At 38.2% G+C, this 18522-nt stretch overlaps 1 protein-coding gene across 1 annotated transcript; it reads left to right on the top strand.

The window, feature by feature from the left end:
- The first annotated feature begins 660 nt into the window (after nt 1-660).
- On the top strand, nt 661-2491 carry LOC105041433 (homeobox-leucine zipper protein HOX13). The gene is made up of 3 exons (XM_010918406.4): nt 661-1066; nt 1157-1536; nt 1767-2491. Exons 1-3 carry the CDS (start codon nt 988-990, stop codon nt 2118-2120), a joined length of 813 nt encoding a protein of 270 aa, XP_010916708.1. The 5' UTR covers nt 661-987; the 3' UTR covers nt 2121-2491.
- The last annotated feature ends 16031 nt before the right edge of the window (nt 2492-18522 follow it).

The following is an 18522-nucleotide window of genomic DNA, read 5'->3' as shown; positions in this document are numbered from 1 at the left end:
CTTAAAAAAAATCCAAACATACTAATGGCTAGAGAAGAATAATGAAAGATATAGAAGAATGTTAAGGACAAGATATCATTTAAGAAAGTAACTACTTATATAAAATTGTTATCAAATTGAAAAGAAAAAACTTATTTAGGATTGCTGTAAATGTCTATCTATATACTATTTCATCGTAGTTGGTTTTCTTTCTGCACGCCATTGATATTGTGAATATGGATGAAATTGTGGAAGGAGGATTCCAGACCTGTGCAAAGTTTGGTGGAACAGGCTTGGCACAGCGCATCATGGGAAAAAAAAAAAACGGAGCAAGGGAGAAAGGTTGATTATCAATATAAAAACTATAACTTAAAAAAAAAAACTAATAAAACGTCTCCTCTGCCACCCTCCCGCCGTCACCTCTTCAAAAAAAAAAAAAAAAAAAATCTGAAAGTAATGCACATCTGCATTTCGTCTGAATTTCATTTGGCTATCATTTCATCTCTCCCTCTTCCACTAACCAATGGTCGGCCTCTTAACCCCACCTGAACCCCACCATCCCACCCCACCCAACCCTACTCTCTGGCTTTCTTTTATTTATAGCCTCCTGGCTTCCCACACCCCCCGCCTGGCCCTTCTTCTACCACCCTCATCTCTCTCTCTCTCGCCGCCCCCCACCACCCCCCCCCCCCCCCCCACCACGACCTGAGAGCAGACTTGGAGAGATAAAGGTAAGTGGAGAAGATCTGCTGGTCATCTGATGATGAGCTTAGAAGGAGATGAGATGGGCAAGAAGAAGAGCAAAGAAGAGGAGCCATGGAAGAAGATTGACTTGTCCTTATTACCCTTGAAACCTTCCACACATCTCTCCATCTTTTCTTCCTCATCTCTTCTAAGACCCCCAACCTCTTAATACCCATCCCATATTCCCTCTCTCCTCACCTGTACATCCGCACCACTACCAACTCACAACCTATAACAAACAGGAAGCACCAAAAGAAGAAGCCCATGAAAAGGCCCAGCAGCTCAGACTCCTTTGGAGGAATGGAAGAAAAGGAACCCGGTCTCATCCCCATCTCACCATCAAGTACTCCCTCCCTCCCTTCCTCTCTCTCTCTCTCTCTCATATTATTCCTTCTAGACTTTTCATCACTTATTATTTCATTGAACTCTTCAGTGGAGGAGCAAGCGAAATATGAAGGCAGATTCCAACCCATGTTGGATGGAATGGAGGGGGTGGAGTGCGAGGACGAGGAGCTGTGCACCTACGGTCAATCAGCGCTGGGAGAGAAGAAGCGCCGGCTGAGAGTGGACCAGGTGAAGGCCCTGGAGAAAAACTTCGAGGTGGAGAACAAGCTAGATCCGGACCGGAAGGCCCGGCTGGCCCAAGATTTGGGCCTGCAGCCCCGGCAGGTGGCGGTCTGGTTCCAGAACCGCCGCGCCCGGTGGAAGACCAAGCAGCTGGAGCGCGACTACGGCGCCCTCCAGGCCCGCTACGAGGCCCTCAAGATCGACTGCGACGCCCTCCGCCACGACAAGGAGAAGCTCACCGCCGAGGTAAGCCGAGGAGATCATGGCTATGAGAGCTCTACAATTAATCACTATGGTTATGGTTATCCTAGCAAGCCTATCAAACAAACTATAACTGATTCAGTGAGTCACTTGCAGTGAGTTCTAGAATTACTGCAAATTATTACAATTGATTTAACGAGTCGCTCACAGTTTCGTGGTCTGAATTAGTTCATACTTGTATAGAGATGATTTGAATTTTATCTTAATTGTTTCAGATAAAAGAGCTTAGAGCCAAGTTAGTAAATCCTGCCGCTGTAACAAGGTTGAAGAACAAAGATGCGGAGGAGAGGCCGGCTTTGATCTACAAGGACGGGGCTTCGGACAGCGATTCTAGCGTGGTGTTTAATGATCATGAGAACAGTCCTTACTCTGGGGTGGTGCTAGACCAAGACTATTTTATGGGATTCAAGTCCTACTCCTCTTCTTCGTCTTTGTTTGAGAGCAGAGCTTTAGATCAGAAGGAGTACTTGGAGGAGGGGTTTTTGAGTGGGGAGGAGCTTTGCAGTGGTTTGTTCTCGGAGGAGCAGGCACCTAGCCTCTCTTGGTACTGCTCCGAGCCATGGAAGTAGGTACTCTGGAGTCTCTCTTTCCTGTAAAATGGCTGCGTAAATGGAGCTTCTATAATGTCATCAACTGTGTGTACAAAGGGGCTTAGCTTTAGGAGCTGGAGAGGAGAGAAGGAAAATGAGAGGAGGGGAGGAAAGCGACCCATCTCTCCGACTCAAAAACTTGCCTTTTGCTTTGTCTGAGGTTTTATTGGTGGAATCGGCCCCGTTAGAGTAAGGGAAGCTAGGTAATAAAGGGGTAATGTTGAGAGAATGGGCTGATGATGTACATGGGATATTTGTTGGTGGTAAGTGGGGAATGTTTCACTTCTTTGGGCATGGTAACATCTACATATATTTATTATTTCTATGAAGCAATATTATGTTGCACCTTATCTGTTGCTGAGATTCTATATATAATTATCTTTTGCTACTATAAGACAGCAACTTTATATCAAATTACACTTCCCGGGAGACTCCGCGATGCAAGCGATCATGCATGCTCAACTCTGACTCAGCTATATCCAATCCTTTTCATCTTTTCCATCAAAGTCCTGGCTTTATGCATTTATTTATTTTTTACCTCGTTGGGACCGCATTGCATCAGTAAAATTATAGAAAGTTTGAAAGGCTAGCTCATGGAGTTTGTGGAGCAACTGGTGTGGAAAATGCTATTAGCACCTCCAGAAAAGGAAAAAACTAGGTTCATGAGTTTAAACAATAAAGAAAAAAGGAAAGATGGTAACCTCTGTACACGCAGGGTATAGTTTCATTAGCTGATATTTAAGTTCTCTAATGGCAAATCTATGGGCTTGGTAGGTCGGGAGTGTGTCCCATCTCTGTTTTTTGAGGGAATGGGAGTGTGTCCCATCTCATGTGTCCGGGCCTCGTCCAACAGAACATTATGTCTGCCAAATCAGAGAAGTTTGTATTCTATCAGAAAGAAGATAGCTGAATCAGGTTAGCAACACACCTATCCCTGGGTTATCTTGACCCATTCAAATAGTTTTGCGTTATCTACTCAACATTTTGTTTCTATGTGACCCCTCTACAAATATCAGCCCACTGAATCCCTTATTTTACTCAAACTCTGTTGCAATGATACGAATCAAATTATTTTAAGCAACCCCCACCAATTGGGTTGGGCAAGGCTCTACTCGCAAACTTCCACGGTCTTAGCGTCCTTCGACTCACCATGGCGACGTCTTCCTCTTAGTTTGAATACGTTACTTTGTAGCTCACATATAAAGTTTTGTTATAAGATATTTTTTAGTGATATGTAACTACACACTAACATTGGTTATGTTTAAGATAGTTTCTTTGATAGAAAGAAACCGTTGACATTTCAGTTATTTGATAAAGATTTTTAGTCTAGTTTATTTATAAAAAAAAATCTATGAGATCCATTGATGAATGACTAATACGGAGGCATAGCTTAGAAAACTCCTATTTCAAATTCTTTTATGGATAAACTCTATTCAGGTACTTAAATAATAATGGTTGGAGATATATATTGTGAACAGTTTCACTGTATAAGATTATTTTAGTTGAGATATTTTTTCGTACACCGATACCACCATTCTTACCGCAAACTTTCATTGTTCCAACATTTGCTCTTCCTAATGTTACTCACATTGTTCTTTTTCTTTTTAGAAAATATCACTCACAGCTACCTTCCATTTTTTTTTCCCGGTAAATACCACCTGCCTTCGTTCGCGCACTCTTTTTCTTCCTATACTTCGTGGCCATGGGTTGATGCGATACTATTTACTGATCCCAACCTGCTCCTCAATACATGAGTAGCGCCGACGGCACTCGCTCCACCATTGCAAATCCAACGTTCCTGGAGTGGAGCCAGCAAGATCGGAACTTATTTTCTTAGATCAGCACCACGCTCTGAAACTTCACTCCATTTTGCCGTTCAGCTTCAATTATCTTCTTCTAGTTGGGAAGCGTTAGAGAGACACTGCATTTTCTCTCTCGATCTCATATCATTCAACTCAAGCAGCAGTTAAAACATCTAAAGAAAGGAACAACTCGAATGACCAATTATCTGCAATAAAACAATGTCATCGCTGATTACTCAGCAATCTGTGATCCTTGTGGGGAGTCATGTAGGCATATATTTAGTACCACATTAGCTATATATTAAATAGATGTCAAGTACTTATAGATGGTCAAGAATTTCAAATAACACCTTCCACTGATCTTTTTGAGGGAGATCCCGTATAATAATCTGTATACTCACATGTTTTAGTAATACATCAACTGTGCACTGGGTTGAATACTTATACATGATCAAGTAATCCAAATAATATTTTTTTGACAGTCTTTTTGGATGAAGTTCTAGATTGTTATGAATGATATCGAAAAGGCTCTAGATCATAGCCTATATAGAAAAGAGGATATTACAGTACGGATGCATTTAGGTTGATCACAGACTGACCATGATGTTTATATTTGGATTTATATTACTTGTGATTGGCTTTAAAAGGTTCCGAGTCTGTTGGATTTATATTACTTGTGATTGTCTTTAAAAGGTTCTGAGTCCTTTAACTTTGTAAGATCATTAAGGCTTAAATAAAGAGAGCATCTGAGGACTCGTGTGAGCATATGTAGTTAATTTTTTTTATGTAAGATCCTATATAACAATTTAGGACCTTACCTAAAATGACTAATCGGAAGGTATTATTTAAGTTCATTAGTTTTGTATAAGTATCTATCTAGCATAAAGTCGATAGGAGATTAAATACATATCCGTACCGATCTTTACATACTCTCTTTATTTAAACCCTAGCATCCATCGCCAAGCTAAGGATCTATTCAAATCTAATTATAAGCACTATGATCAATTCATGGTCAGCTCCGATAGACTCGTGCTGCAGTGTATCCTGGTTCATATAAGTCATGGGTTAGGTTCGCTCATACACCATTTGTGATAATCCAGAATTTCATTCAAAAAAATTAATCAGAAAATATTATTTGAGTTCCTTAAGCTCTGTGCCTAAAATCTATTCAGTGCATAGCTAATATGAAACGAAACATATTCTTACAAAATCCTTACATCATGGATTATTATAGTTCTTTTATCAGTGAGGATAATATGATCATCTGGATGCTAGATAGATTACCACCAGCATATCAGGATGGATTACTTGCGGCATATTGGTCAAACCAAACCTCCTTTCTTATGCCTCTTAGAGTTTCATAGTCCCTTGATCCATGAAGAACTCAATCTCGAAGAAGAATTTTCCATATCCACTGCAGCTAGCAAACCCTTCATCAAACTCTTATCGCAATCCAATTTCACAAAAGTCAACCTCCGAACTCCAACCGAGGACCTGGATGAGGACGTAGGCATAGTCATGGCATGCAACAAGGGTCATGGACATGGACCACATGCCCACCATCACCTTCATCTAATAGGCCCAACCTTCCAGCGTGTGCTAGATTTGTAATCAAGTTGCTTATCTTGCCATTGGTTGCTACTACCAAATGGATCATGCCAGCAGAGGACGTTATCCACTTGAGCATCTTGCTGCCATGATTGCTACCCCATAGCTAGTAGATGATTCTACTTGGTTCTCACTGACATTAGTACAAATCATCATACCACATCTAATTTGAATAACTTGACATTGCATAACAAATACCAAAACTTCGACGATTTGCAAGTTGGTAATGTTCAAGGTTTTTTAATATCTCATACCGGATCTTCCATTCTTCATACACCTAATAGCACCTTTCACTCAAAAACATTTTACATTGGCTCAAACCTCCCAAGCTTACTGTATGCTCACTAGTTATCCATAGATAATAATAATTATTTTTGTTTCGATTGTTGAAGATTACAGGTCAGATTTCGCTCCATATGGAATAATTGACAGGAGGATGTGTGACTTTTAGTCCCAAATGTAATAATTAGTCGAAGATGGATAGAGTGATATAAATGATTGGTTTCAAAACTTGGTCACTGAACTTTTTAAGTTAAATTGAGTTCCTACTTTTACATCAAGACTTCTCCTAGCGGAACGCGGTACATAGAAGTAGCCTATTGATGTTCTTTTCTTCACGAAAGCATTGTTCCCCTTGGGGGGTGCCACAGTTACCTTTATCATCCATGAAACTCTACTAACACGAGTCCACTAAATCCCTTATTCTACTGGATGTCTGTTATAATAATACCACTGTAATTAATTAAAAACAAATCCATAACCAGTTGGCTTGGACTAGCCTTTTCGCCCACACTTTCTAATCACAGCTGTAAGAGAGCATCTTATGGATGAAAAGAGGAGCAAATCTATATTCATGAAGGTCACATCGCCTTTCCTCCAACGAGCATCTACTGCTTAAATTGTGAAGCACTTCCACAATGTACATAGAGAACTTTTTGACCATTTGATGAATGTTACTTTCATTTCATGACAATTTAGCCTAAGATGTTGGACCTCTTGCAGGCAAGACAGCCTATGGAGTCACACTTAATTGCGTCATTAGCTCTTGCAAGTGTCGTACCAATCCTCCAACCATTGACCTGATCTCAAAGAAATTCCGGCCCATCATGCATCAAGGAGGATGGTTCGTTGGCTCTTTGTCATAGTTTTGTCTTTTCCAAACAAAATAAGAAAGAGTGGTTACTCTACTCTGGTTAGCTATGAGGACTTTCGCACCCACACAAATATACCTGAGATCTCCCTTTCAGTCACCATATATATATATATATATAGAGAGAGAGAGAGAGAGAAAGAGAGAGAGAGAGAGCCTTCAGTAACCATCCATAGAGAGAGGCAAAACCTTCAGTAACCATCCATGGGGCCTTGTCAAGGTGATTACTCCCGGGTGACGCAGCAAAATCACAACCAATAGGGAACAACCAAAGAATGCCGTAGTGTGAAGGATGGAACCAAAGGCGGACCCACTCAATGCAGACTGATGTGGCATCAAATAAATCCACTTGTGGTGACATCATTCGCTTTCTCTAGAAGGTTAATCGACCTAGCATTATCAAGTGGGTGATTACTATAGCCTAGATTCCTCATGTCTTGTATTTGTTTCAAAATTAACATTTAATTGAGATAAAACCTTTATGGTTGGACCGATCATAAGAAGAATTATAGTCGGACCGTTTGAAAAAATAAAAATAGATAAATATATTTAAACAATTTTGATAAACATCATATAATTCCTTAAAATTTATTCATTCCTATTTTCTTAATATTTTAATATTTTACGTATACGCGGCGTACTTCGGAGACATGTTAGCGATGATGACTCAACTATAATTCTTTCTACGTTTGGTTCGATTATAAAAATTTTGTCCATTTAATTACACTCAAAAAAAAAAAAAAAGAAAAGAGCTACATCATACCCACTTTGTTTTGTGTGGTTCTCAACAGGGTCAGTCTGAAGCCGCATATTAGTTAATTAGTCACCACTTTGGATAATTACACATTATTTGCATTATTTCTTTCTTTTAATGAAGCGTTTCTCAAAGTGTATTTTGATGCATTGTTAGAGTTCCACGATGGTGCTATTTCATCGACGTTTTTGTCATTGTCTAAAACTAAAGGAGAACCTTTTGAATTTGAAAAAGAAATTTATGTCCCGAGGCAGAGTTTGTAGATTTGGTCAGAGATCTTGGAACTTACCCATCTTGGTAGAAACTAAAAAAGCTCAGGAGCCAATTAGTTCAAGCAAAGTGTTCACTAAACCCACATTCTGCTGGCATGGTATCTCATCATTTAACTACCACCCGTACATCAGACTAACATCCACAAGTCACACAAATTCCTGGCACTTGGTGACAAAAGACCTAATCATGTTACTTAATAGAAATAGATCTGCAGTAGATACAATACCTAGATTGGTGAGCTGGTTCAGCATGTAACGGTAGAATTTTCTAACCCAACAAGGTTAATTATTAAATCATGCATGTCACTAAGAGTCTTAGTCGCACTTCATGGTGTAGGCTTGGGCCAATGGTGACCCATCATGTTAATTAATTATCTAATTGTTGGAGTTGGTTTCATGCTCATTTGTATCTTCACGTTCCAAGGGATCTCTGGATAGCTCCATTCAGTGGCGACATTTGTTTTAGGTCTTTTGCATCGAGTGTTTAATTTGCTCATTTCTTGTCTATTGGTGTAATGCATGGTATGCTACCAATACTCTACTCTCCCCTAATGGAAATATCACAAGAATGTGTTCCTCGAAAAAGAATATCGCAAGAACATTAGCAAATTTATGACTCTGTTTGGGTATGGTTGAATTGTCCTGTCTCAACAAACATGATAAAAACCAGCCATCATAGAAGGTGGGGTCTTGATGTCAAGAGGCAACTAAAGCCATACCAAAACAAGGAATCAAGGATTGTAGTACTTCAGATCCCATTTAGCTAGTCTGATGGCCTCTCTCAATGTGCCAATTCAATGCCTGCTACATCTGTGCAGATTTTTGGCTGTCATATGAAATAAAGAGAACCAAGCGGTGGCCAACATTTTCCTAATCAATCCTGGTAATACTATACTATTTGGTATGTATTTATAGCTCTTTATGGTTAATTGAACATGTTTCTATCTGGGCTTCTGTGTTCGAAAAAACCTGTTTTGAGTTATCAAGAAAATTTAAATTTATGCTGCTCTTCTCAGAGATAAATATATGCTAGGATATGCTGGTGCCAAAATTTGATCCAACCGAAACAATTGATGGTTGCATTGCTTGACATTCCTAAATGGAATTGTCAAGTCAGAGATGAGAGTTGGTATAATTGATGCAGATGAATGCCCAACTCATACTATTCAACTAATTATTTATGTAATTACTGAAATAGATAAACGTAAAGGAGTCTCGCTCTCCAGCATCACTCATCCTCGCTTAGCACTCGTCCCTTATGGCATTGATAAGTAGGAATCTGGTTAACAGGCATGCCCCACAGCAGTCAACAGGCATCGGAGTAGTGCGGCTGAAGCTTTTTCTATTGTAAAATAGGTGCTGTGGCTAAGAGAACGCTGTGTCCATTAGAAAAGAATATAGATATATCCATAAATATATTCATAATGTTAGAAATAGCTTACAATAACCTTTCTGGAAAATAAGTGTTGCGTGGCATGCATGTATCTATGTTTTTATTCTCAAAAGAGAATTCATGTTAGATATTGCATGGGATTATATATATATATATATAAAAGAGAAGTATAAGATCACATTCCAATCACACGTCAACATACGTACCCACAAAGGAGAAGGAAATATAGGAGAATACAAGAAAAAGCAAACATAAATTTATACAAACAGTTGAGATTAAATAATAACTGTTATGTGAATAATAGGAGGTACGATAACCAAGTGAGAAGGAATAAAAATCATATCTATCCACGCACTAGAGGAAATCATATGAACCTGTCTTTTCTTTTTTGCCATGTATCCTATCGTATTCATCTTAAAGTGAGATGGAGCTCCTCCTTCAAAAAGAGTCTATACATTTCATGATTTAAAAAAAAATATATATATATATATATAATTTATTCCATCCACAAGGCCATCCGTTTGTATCCCTTCCTTCTTTTTTTTTGTAAAGCTATCCTTCTCTCTCCATCCGTTAACGAGGCCTTCCCTCTTCTTTATTGGTCCCTTTTCTGCTCCTCTAAAATATAATATCTTCTTTTCTGTGACTATATATACTAATTAATATATATATATAATAAATTAAACACCAAATGATCTACATATTTTTAAATAAATTAATATATAATTTATAAAATAGTATGTTCATAGTACACAATAAATATCTTGGCAACATATGCTTGATAGATTTTTGATACATACTTTAATTTTCTTTAATGCATACCCAATAGCTTCGTAATATATATTCAAATAAATTAATATATAATTTATAAAATATTATATTTATCGGTACATAATATATGTGTAGATGATGCAAACTCGATAAATTTATAATATTATGGTAGAAATTTATCTTTGGGTCGGATTGGTTGGAGTCGACGGCGATGACAGATCGGCGATGATAGAGCCTGCAAGAAAAATTTTCGATCAAAGTTGACTCCGATAGGAACCTTTCGACGTCCAAGTTAGATCTTTGGAGAATAGATAAAAATGAGTGAGTGTGTAGGGAAAGAAGAGATTTTATACCTTAGAGATCCTTTATGGATATTTATTTATAGGTGAGGCTGAAGAGCCACGAGAAAGAAAGAAGATCAGGCGGTTAGTGTTACTTTATCTGACAAGACTCGATCATTATCTTTTCCTTATCTAGAGAGATTTGTTTGTTATTTATTTCTTATCCGCTCGTCATCATTTATTCCTGATGATCATGAGATTTGAGGATCTGCATGGAGGCTGAAGGTCAATATTTTCTGTTTTATCAATCAACTTAAATGTCTTATCGGATCGGATTTGAAGAGACGATCGAGCCCCTATCGGGCTTCATATCAGAAGTTATCTGAAGTAGACGAATCAAGAGAAGCTAGTCGAGTTCGAGATATCTTCGTATTCTCGTATGCATCGTGCTTTCGACTAATACAAAATCATTCCGAACATGCAATATTTAAACTTCTTTGATACATATTCAATAGAGATCGATGCATAATTTTAAATAAATCAACATATATTTAGACAGACTGATACATAATTTTCATAATTTTATATTTATTAATATAAAATATATATTCAGATGATATATATTCAATAAATTTTAAAAATATATTTGAAGATATTTTGTTATATATTTATCAATGATCTAATATATAGACTCCCTTGGTATAAGAAGTCACATGCCATTTTGAATTTTGGTTTTCACTTTAAGATGGACGCTATACCATGCGTGGCAAAACAAAAAAGAAAGATCGTTCTTGCGCTCTCCTCTACCACGCAAATCAAAAAATTTTGCTCAAAGCCTAACCCCATTATTACAATAATAATAATCATAATAACAATGTCACACTACCGGGAGTAGGCCGTAGCTTCACCACTATTTCCATCACCAAGAAAAAGTAGGGCATCGCGCACCGTGAAGTAGGACCCACCTCTAAAACGTAGGGTGTTTTCAGTAAATTAAAAGAACTTCTTTCCGTCGAGCGAGCCCGAGCCTCCAACGTCGTTTTCTTCTCTCTCCTTTTTCCACCCCCTACTTTTTTTTTTCTCTTTTTTTATTCCCCCGCTCTTTTTACATTTTTGCGATGGCGGTACACTTTTGGACTCCAGCGGCAGAAAAGAAAAGAGGACCGCACATGGGGGACTGGAAGGAAGCAACACGTGTCGATCGTAGCTGCTGACAGTCACATGATTCTCTGATCTCAGCCACTTGATGTGATGGATCAGAGTGGTTCTCCCTGGGGTCCACCTATGGGCATCATCCAACTCAGCACCTGTCACCTCCACCGGAGGGCTCAGATTAAAATATAGAGATTCTCTCTGTACTAACAAATCAAAAAACTGAGGGATTCGCGGGGGAGTGGAAGCGAAGGATGTTCCCTCCGAAACAGTGTGGACTATTTCTATTACGCCAGATAACTACCGCGTATTGGTGTGATATGATAAGTTTTAATAATGTTAAAAAGTATTGTTATTTCTTTGGTGGTCTCGCGAATCTCCGAGGCAGCTAATGGAGGTAGCTCATAGGGTGGCATGCTCCCCTGCAACCACACAACGGGAGGATTATATGATGAAGGAATTATAATAAATATACTTTTTTTTAACTTAAAAATTGTTTTTTTTTTCAGGAACCTAGAATTCCTATGTTCCACCGCCTAAAGTGGTGCATCTTTGTAATACATGATGGATCCGGGCCCACATGGTTGATCGTACAATGTATTATTATTATTATTTTTTCGGTGACACTGGTGCAATGTAATTGGCAATGGCTTCTTTTGGGCCTTTTATCCTCCCTCCCATTAGTTTATTTGTTGAGCAAAATGTTGGTAACTTCTCTCATCATTTGTCCAAAAATTACAATGTTGTATTCAAATCTCATGTAGTTGTTTTTGTTATGATCGATGCCTAGCGAATAATTAGGAAAAAATCTCGATGGTTTGGAGATCAATTAAAGAAGAAGAAAAAACAAAAAGCTAAAGAATGGGAAACAACAGATGGGTCATTAGAAAATGTGGACATACGAGCCCATAGTGCTTTTCTAATGATGTATTTTTTTTTTTTATAAGCATATTGTGAAGTATGTATAATTTTTCCTATATTTCTAATTTTTCAACTACAATTTGACATTTATAAAACATTTATAAATACGTGTGATGCTTCAATATTGGTAGATGAACAAGAATTATTCACTATGTAAAATGATAAAATTTCTCATCCTCTTCTGGTATGTGCGGTAAATTTTTTTTCTGCAAAGAAATAAAATGTTTATATTCCTTGTTTAGAAATGTACCTTCAATAAAATATCTCTTGATTGCAAATTGTTTTCCATGATGCCATGGAAATAAAAATCAGCATCGACATATTGGATCATTGTCGAATTGAATTTCAGATGCTTGCTCAATTAAGATTAGAATTATCACGGATAAATGAGTTCTTATCTCGTAAGGAGGGGGAGGGTTTTATTCTAAGCAGCACTAGCACTAGTTTCGCTTTAACCCAGGTTGGTGAAGCTCAAGATTTGACTTGGTTTACTTTGGAGCCTATGAGAGAGAGAAAGAGAGAGACATAACAATCCTACCATATAATTTTGTTAGTAGTACATTCTTTTCGAAATTTAGATTGGAGGTAATTCAACCAAAATGAACACAGGGACAACTCATTAATACACGAACCCAATCATTGGTACCCAACTTTCCATTTACATCACTAACCAAACTAATTAAGATCCTAGGTTTTAGTAATACCTAGTTAGTACAATTATAAGCTTCTTTTTCTTTCTCTTCTTTCTTTTTGTTTACACACAGGGACTACCACTTAATCCAACAAAAAAAAAATTATTATATTATTAGGCAATCGGATCATTTCTAAGAGAGGAGAGATTCTCTTGTCATAGAATAAGATAAAAAAAATCTTTTTATATTTTTTGGTTAACAAACCTTTAATAATATACTCATTAAATTTGTCAAATGTCGTTTCTTGACTCACTATTTAAAATTTAATTTGTTTTGGTTACCTCCTTTTGAAATTGATAGAGGTTATATCTATTGAGAGGTAAAGCACGGACGAAAGATGACACTATTTGCTCATAAAAGAGCTGTATAAGAGAGCAATGTACATTCAAACTAGACAAATTATTAAAATTTGCTTTAGGAGCCTCATCACCTTGGCATATGGCTGCCGGTTCTCAATCCTGATTTTTTTTTTTTAACCTAGAATTCATGCTAGGTGGCATTTTTCCTCTTGGTGCTCATGTTTCCAATTAACTTATATTGTCTATCTTTTAATTCATTTTTTTAATTAGATATCGGGATACTATTTACAAATCAATAGTGGATTAACATTCAGATAAATTTGTATCATCTCTATGGCAATCAAATTTTAAATATCTACAAACTATTCATAATAGCTGAATTTGTTCTTATTGTTGCAACACTCCGGGTTGAGATGGAGTAGCTTGGTTGGTAGAGATCCGAAGAGAAAGCTCAGTGGTCAGTGGTTATTCGAAGATGATTTATCACTTTTGAGATCTACAAAGAAAGTTCGGTAATCAGAGATTCTCCGATGAAGGATCCTTCGATGCTCAACTTAGACGAGCTTTGAGAATAGTAAGATAGAATCTAACAAAGCAATAGTATTTCTAAGCCCAATAAAGTTTATTGAAGGATCCTTTGTTATCTCCTTTTATAGAGAGAAGGAAATGTATGTTATCTTACTCATCGATAACCATTATGGAGAATCATGGTCCATGATGAGTTGTAGATAATGAGTAATTAATGGCATTAAGTGATGTGCCACATTTTATCGTAACCATCAAGAGTTTTGTCAAAATCATCTAACATTTAAGAGATGTAGGGTTAGTCCATATTCTCCTTGTAACGGCTTAACGTTCGAAAAATTTCTGAAGTCATCAGTCTGAGCCCGACCAAATGGTCGGGGGTAGTATGATGTAGTCCTCGATTGTTGGCCAAAAAATTTATTCGGGGATTAGGTCTGTTGGGGTTGTTCACTTCCTCTTGGCTCCAGAGAATCTGAGTCAGAGCTACAGCAATGAGGGTTCTCTCACAGAAGGAGCAAAATATATAAATAATGTATACAATTGAGATTCACATAGTATGGAATGAGCAGGATATTCAGATGGTGCTTGCTACTGATGTTCATTTCTATTCGTTGGCTGGTGGCCGGTGAGAATATCCGGTGAAGATTTTGAGGATAAAGGCCAAGATGGATATTTCCATAACAGTTCTATATTAGAAATAAGAACCTCTATCTAGTGCAAACCCAACGGCCAACTAGTAGACCCAACTCCCCTTTGCCCTTTCAATTATAAAATATTATACAGAAACGCCAAGTCCTTATCATGTGGACATTTCCATGCTTGCGTCCGTACCACATTAGCTAGGTTATATACCAAAGTTAAATGCGGTCTATGCGGCTGAATGGGTACATGTTAACAATTAAGTACTGGATTTGAAAGAGATTAGCACCTTAACTACACTTGTTTAAGCCATATCCACCTTCGAATCAATGTTAAACATATAAAAGTAGAAGGATTAAGATAAGCTCAAGTGGTTAAACACGAGAGCCTCTCTAATGATTATAAATAAAGCTCCAGGCTTTTTTTTAAAAAAAATGTGGGCCTTCCGGTTTTGGAAACTGACCTGTTATTTCCAAGAGGAATGCTTTCCCTTCTAAAAAAGGTCGTCGGATAACCAAGGTGTCATGTTCATTTCTCCTTCAATCCATTCATGCCCATGGTTTGGTAGATGTCCCCTTCCTTCGTGGGGCCAGGAAATTAAAAAGCTATATTATAGCACTGTAGGGGCTACGATATTTTTAAAGGTCGGGGGACAGATCACATCCTAATCTACTTCTAGAGATAACCATGGGTTTACTTGTTCATGAATAAAGATTACATGATTAACATGCACCCACTTGGCAGCAATCGGGCTGGATCATGATCAGATCACTTGTGATTTAGACCCGATCCACCTGACCACAGTTTGCGACACCTAATCCGATCTGGTTAAAATATGCTGGATTAAAACCTTGTTTTATGAAATTATTATATTTCCTTTTGGTTTGGAACTAGTTTGGTTGGAGTAAAACGTCGTTCGCTCGGAGATGGAGGCAACTTCTTGCGGTCACATTCATGCTCCTACAACTTTGTGGATACAATCTGGTCACTGAAGTGTGTTCTTTTCTAGAGAAAAAGAAAGTGACCTATGTTTATCATTAAAATTAAGAATTTTGAGATACACCATCTAAAAATCAAACATATTATCATGGCAATAAATGACCAACATGATATGGGTCCAGCAAACTCATAACATATATGTGGATCCGACGTACTCAAAAATTTTCCAAAACTTTCTCAGGCCTAGTTGATCAATAGTGGACCTACATCCGAAGTAATCATCTTGTTTAAGAGAGACTATATTTCTCTATTCTTTTTTTCTCCTTCGTTTTCATGACAAACTCCTCTAACTTAAGCATTAGAGAAAAGCAAATCTTAATTCACATTCTACAAAAGAAACAGGATGGATTTTTACCTATTATCTCAAATAAAACCAGGTCTGCCAAAGTTCACCTTGATCAACTACAGCTAGAGCCCTATCCCTTTTCTTGGAAAAGGAAAAATTAATCCACATGGGTGATGGGTGTTGGGTCATGATCCTAAATCATGACCACATAGACTTTAGGGACTAGATCAACTTAAAATGAGTTGGATCTAGCCAAGTCCTTAACTATATTTTAAGTTTTTTTGAAGAAGAATTCAACTGAGGCTGTCAATTTTATATTAAAATATTCTAAATCGGCTCAAGTTAGTCTATTTTGTTGTAAACCAGACTTGATGCATAAGAAGAAGAAGGAAAAAAAAAAGAAAGAAAGAACGAAGGAGAAGCACATCATGCTTTTGAACCCAAAACCAAACGGATCATCAACCTAATTAGGCCAATGCATGTTGGATTTTGGTTCGATGTCAGATTACGTGCATATGACGCATGTGTGAGTCTATTAGACTGAACATTTTTATTTTTACTTTTATTTTGCAGTAAGTGAGCCGCTAAAACCGGCATACATCCAGTGAAAGCAATACCCAACGTCATGAAGAGTAGAACTGAAGTTTCTTACCCAAGCGTGGCTTGGCACATACCATTGTGACTCGTCTTACCATCACCATCACCATCACCATCATCATAAAGCTGGTAATTAATTACATCAGGCATGATTTTCGTGGGAGGAAGCGCGGCCTTTGGTTCTTCTAGAACAGGCAAATCAGTCAACTATAGGGCCTACAGTTTTGTATTATTTGCTCCAAAACTAGCTGAAAGATAAGTAGCTTCGACTTTCACCAATCCGGCCTTGAGGTAACAATGAAAAACCTTGTTGAATGACCTTTAACCTTGGCAGATCAAATCCACTTAGCTTACATAATATGAGCTTAACATGCCTCCAATTCACTATCTCCCCTCTAGATGGCATGAGAAAAAGAAAGAAAAATCTATTCATATTATAATCATCTAAGTCCAAATTTCGGATATAACCATCCAAAACTTTGAGCCCATAACTTCTGGCCAGGAGGTATAACCATGGAAGTAACCTCTAATTTTTTAAATATCATAACAATATTGAGGACTTGAACACGTAAAGAGTAAATTAATCGTGCTAATAGTTGTTCGGTGCGGCAGTCTCGAACCGTCGGAAATAAGTTATATGTTTGGCCTAGGGAACAAAAATGATGAGCAAAATCATAAAGATTTTCCTTGACCTCTCCCCCACCGAATGGATGCAGGGACTCGAGGGTGCAGCTCAGTTGCATCAATGGCACGATATTCCCCAGGGCATGCCTGTACTGTCTGTCTAGGTCCAACAACAATACAGAACAAGCACATATCTGGACCTATATATGTTTTCTTGAAAGCAAATTAAGTTGCTATCGGCTGATCCAAATGCAAAGCTTGGTTTGCATGGCAAAATGGACTAGAAGAAAAGTTTTGACCCTGGGACGCTAAGGCTACACCGAAGAAAGGCCTGCAAAAGCTATAGCACTGGGCCCAGCCCAAATGTCGGTCCTGTTACATTTTATTAGGCCTATCACCCAAGTCCAAGAGCAAAGGATTAAAATGCAGATCCTTCTAAAGCCTAATTGAACCTTCCATGGTGTTCCTTACATCACACATGTATCCAGTCCCCGCGGATTTGCAGCGTTCATCGAGAAACCCCTAGAGTGTTTCATCCAATAGTGTTCCCTGACCAAATTAAATTTCCTTCTGATTCTCCTTATGCCGCAAGGTCTCAGCAATTGTGCAATCCACCACTTGTACCATTAAATTCAACTCCGGTCTCAATCGAATAATTGCGATCCAGATGACTTCGAGTCATTGTCTCAATATAGGTCCACAATGCATACCGAACAAACAGAGGAGCATTTGGCCTGGCTTATTGGGATGGAAGAAGCTAAAGCTTCCTGCTCCCTTCCCCACTTCTGAACAAGCATTGATGTGGCCCTCTAGCAATGGCTGAGACCCACATCAACCCTCCTGACAGCACCTACCTACCATTTACTGCACCAATCACCAACTGCAACATAGGACCACGGGATCAAGCAGGGAAGATGCTGGTCATTACTCCATTGAGAGATGTTATAAAAGATCAGCATCCTCTATGATCTAAGTACATATATTCCCTTACCAATTGGAAGTGAAGGTTGGAAAGAATTAATACTTTAGATAGAGATGACAGCTACCCAAATGAATCGGTAGCAGATGAGATCAGTTCGTAACATTCATATCAACTGATACGAATGATAACTAGCACTTTCTATGTACAGCAAGGTTGACCTCAAAACAGAGTAGCCAAGTGATCCTGAGGGCCCCAGCTCGTGCATGGGGTCATCAAGAAGATGTCCCAAAGTGGTGTCCCTTTCATCCAGCTTTCAAGATGCCTAGATTTGAAGACCGCCCACCCGTGAATGAATGAACATGTTCGTAATGCGACGCATGTGCACACTGTTTAAGATCCACAGCTTCTGAACTGAACTTTCCAGGCCTGCTCAGTAGCTTGGAATTTTGTGCAAGCATTAAGGCGAAGGATTAGGTCTCAGGAGTACTGAGGAGTATAATAAGCTGTACGAGTTTTCCTGATAAGTTTGCAGCCGATGCACCAAGACAGATAACATGAGTATCAAGATTTGATGCCTCAAGATTCAGTCCATATTTAATATACAATGAGATCCGCGATGAAAAATGAAGTCCAACAAGACTAAGATAATCTCAAACGAAGCTCGGATGGAGGAAATACGTGCTTTTGAAGCTTG

This window comes from Elaeis guineensis, chromosome 3 (genome assembly GCF_000442705.2).
Source record: "Elaeis guineensis isolate ETL-2024a chromosome 3, EG11, whole genome shotgun sequence".
Lineage (NCBI taxonomy): Eukaryota > Viridiplantae > Streptophyta > Magnoliopsida > Arecales > Arecaceae > Elaeis > Elaeis guineensis.
Note: the sequence above shows the minus strand (reverse complement) of the source record. Positions and strands in the feature narration are given on the sequence as shown.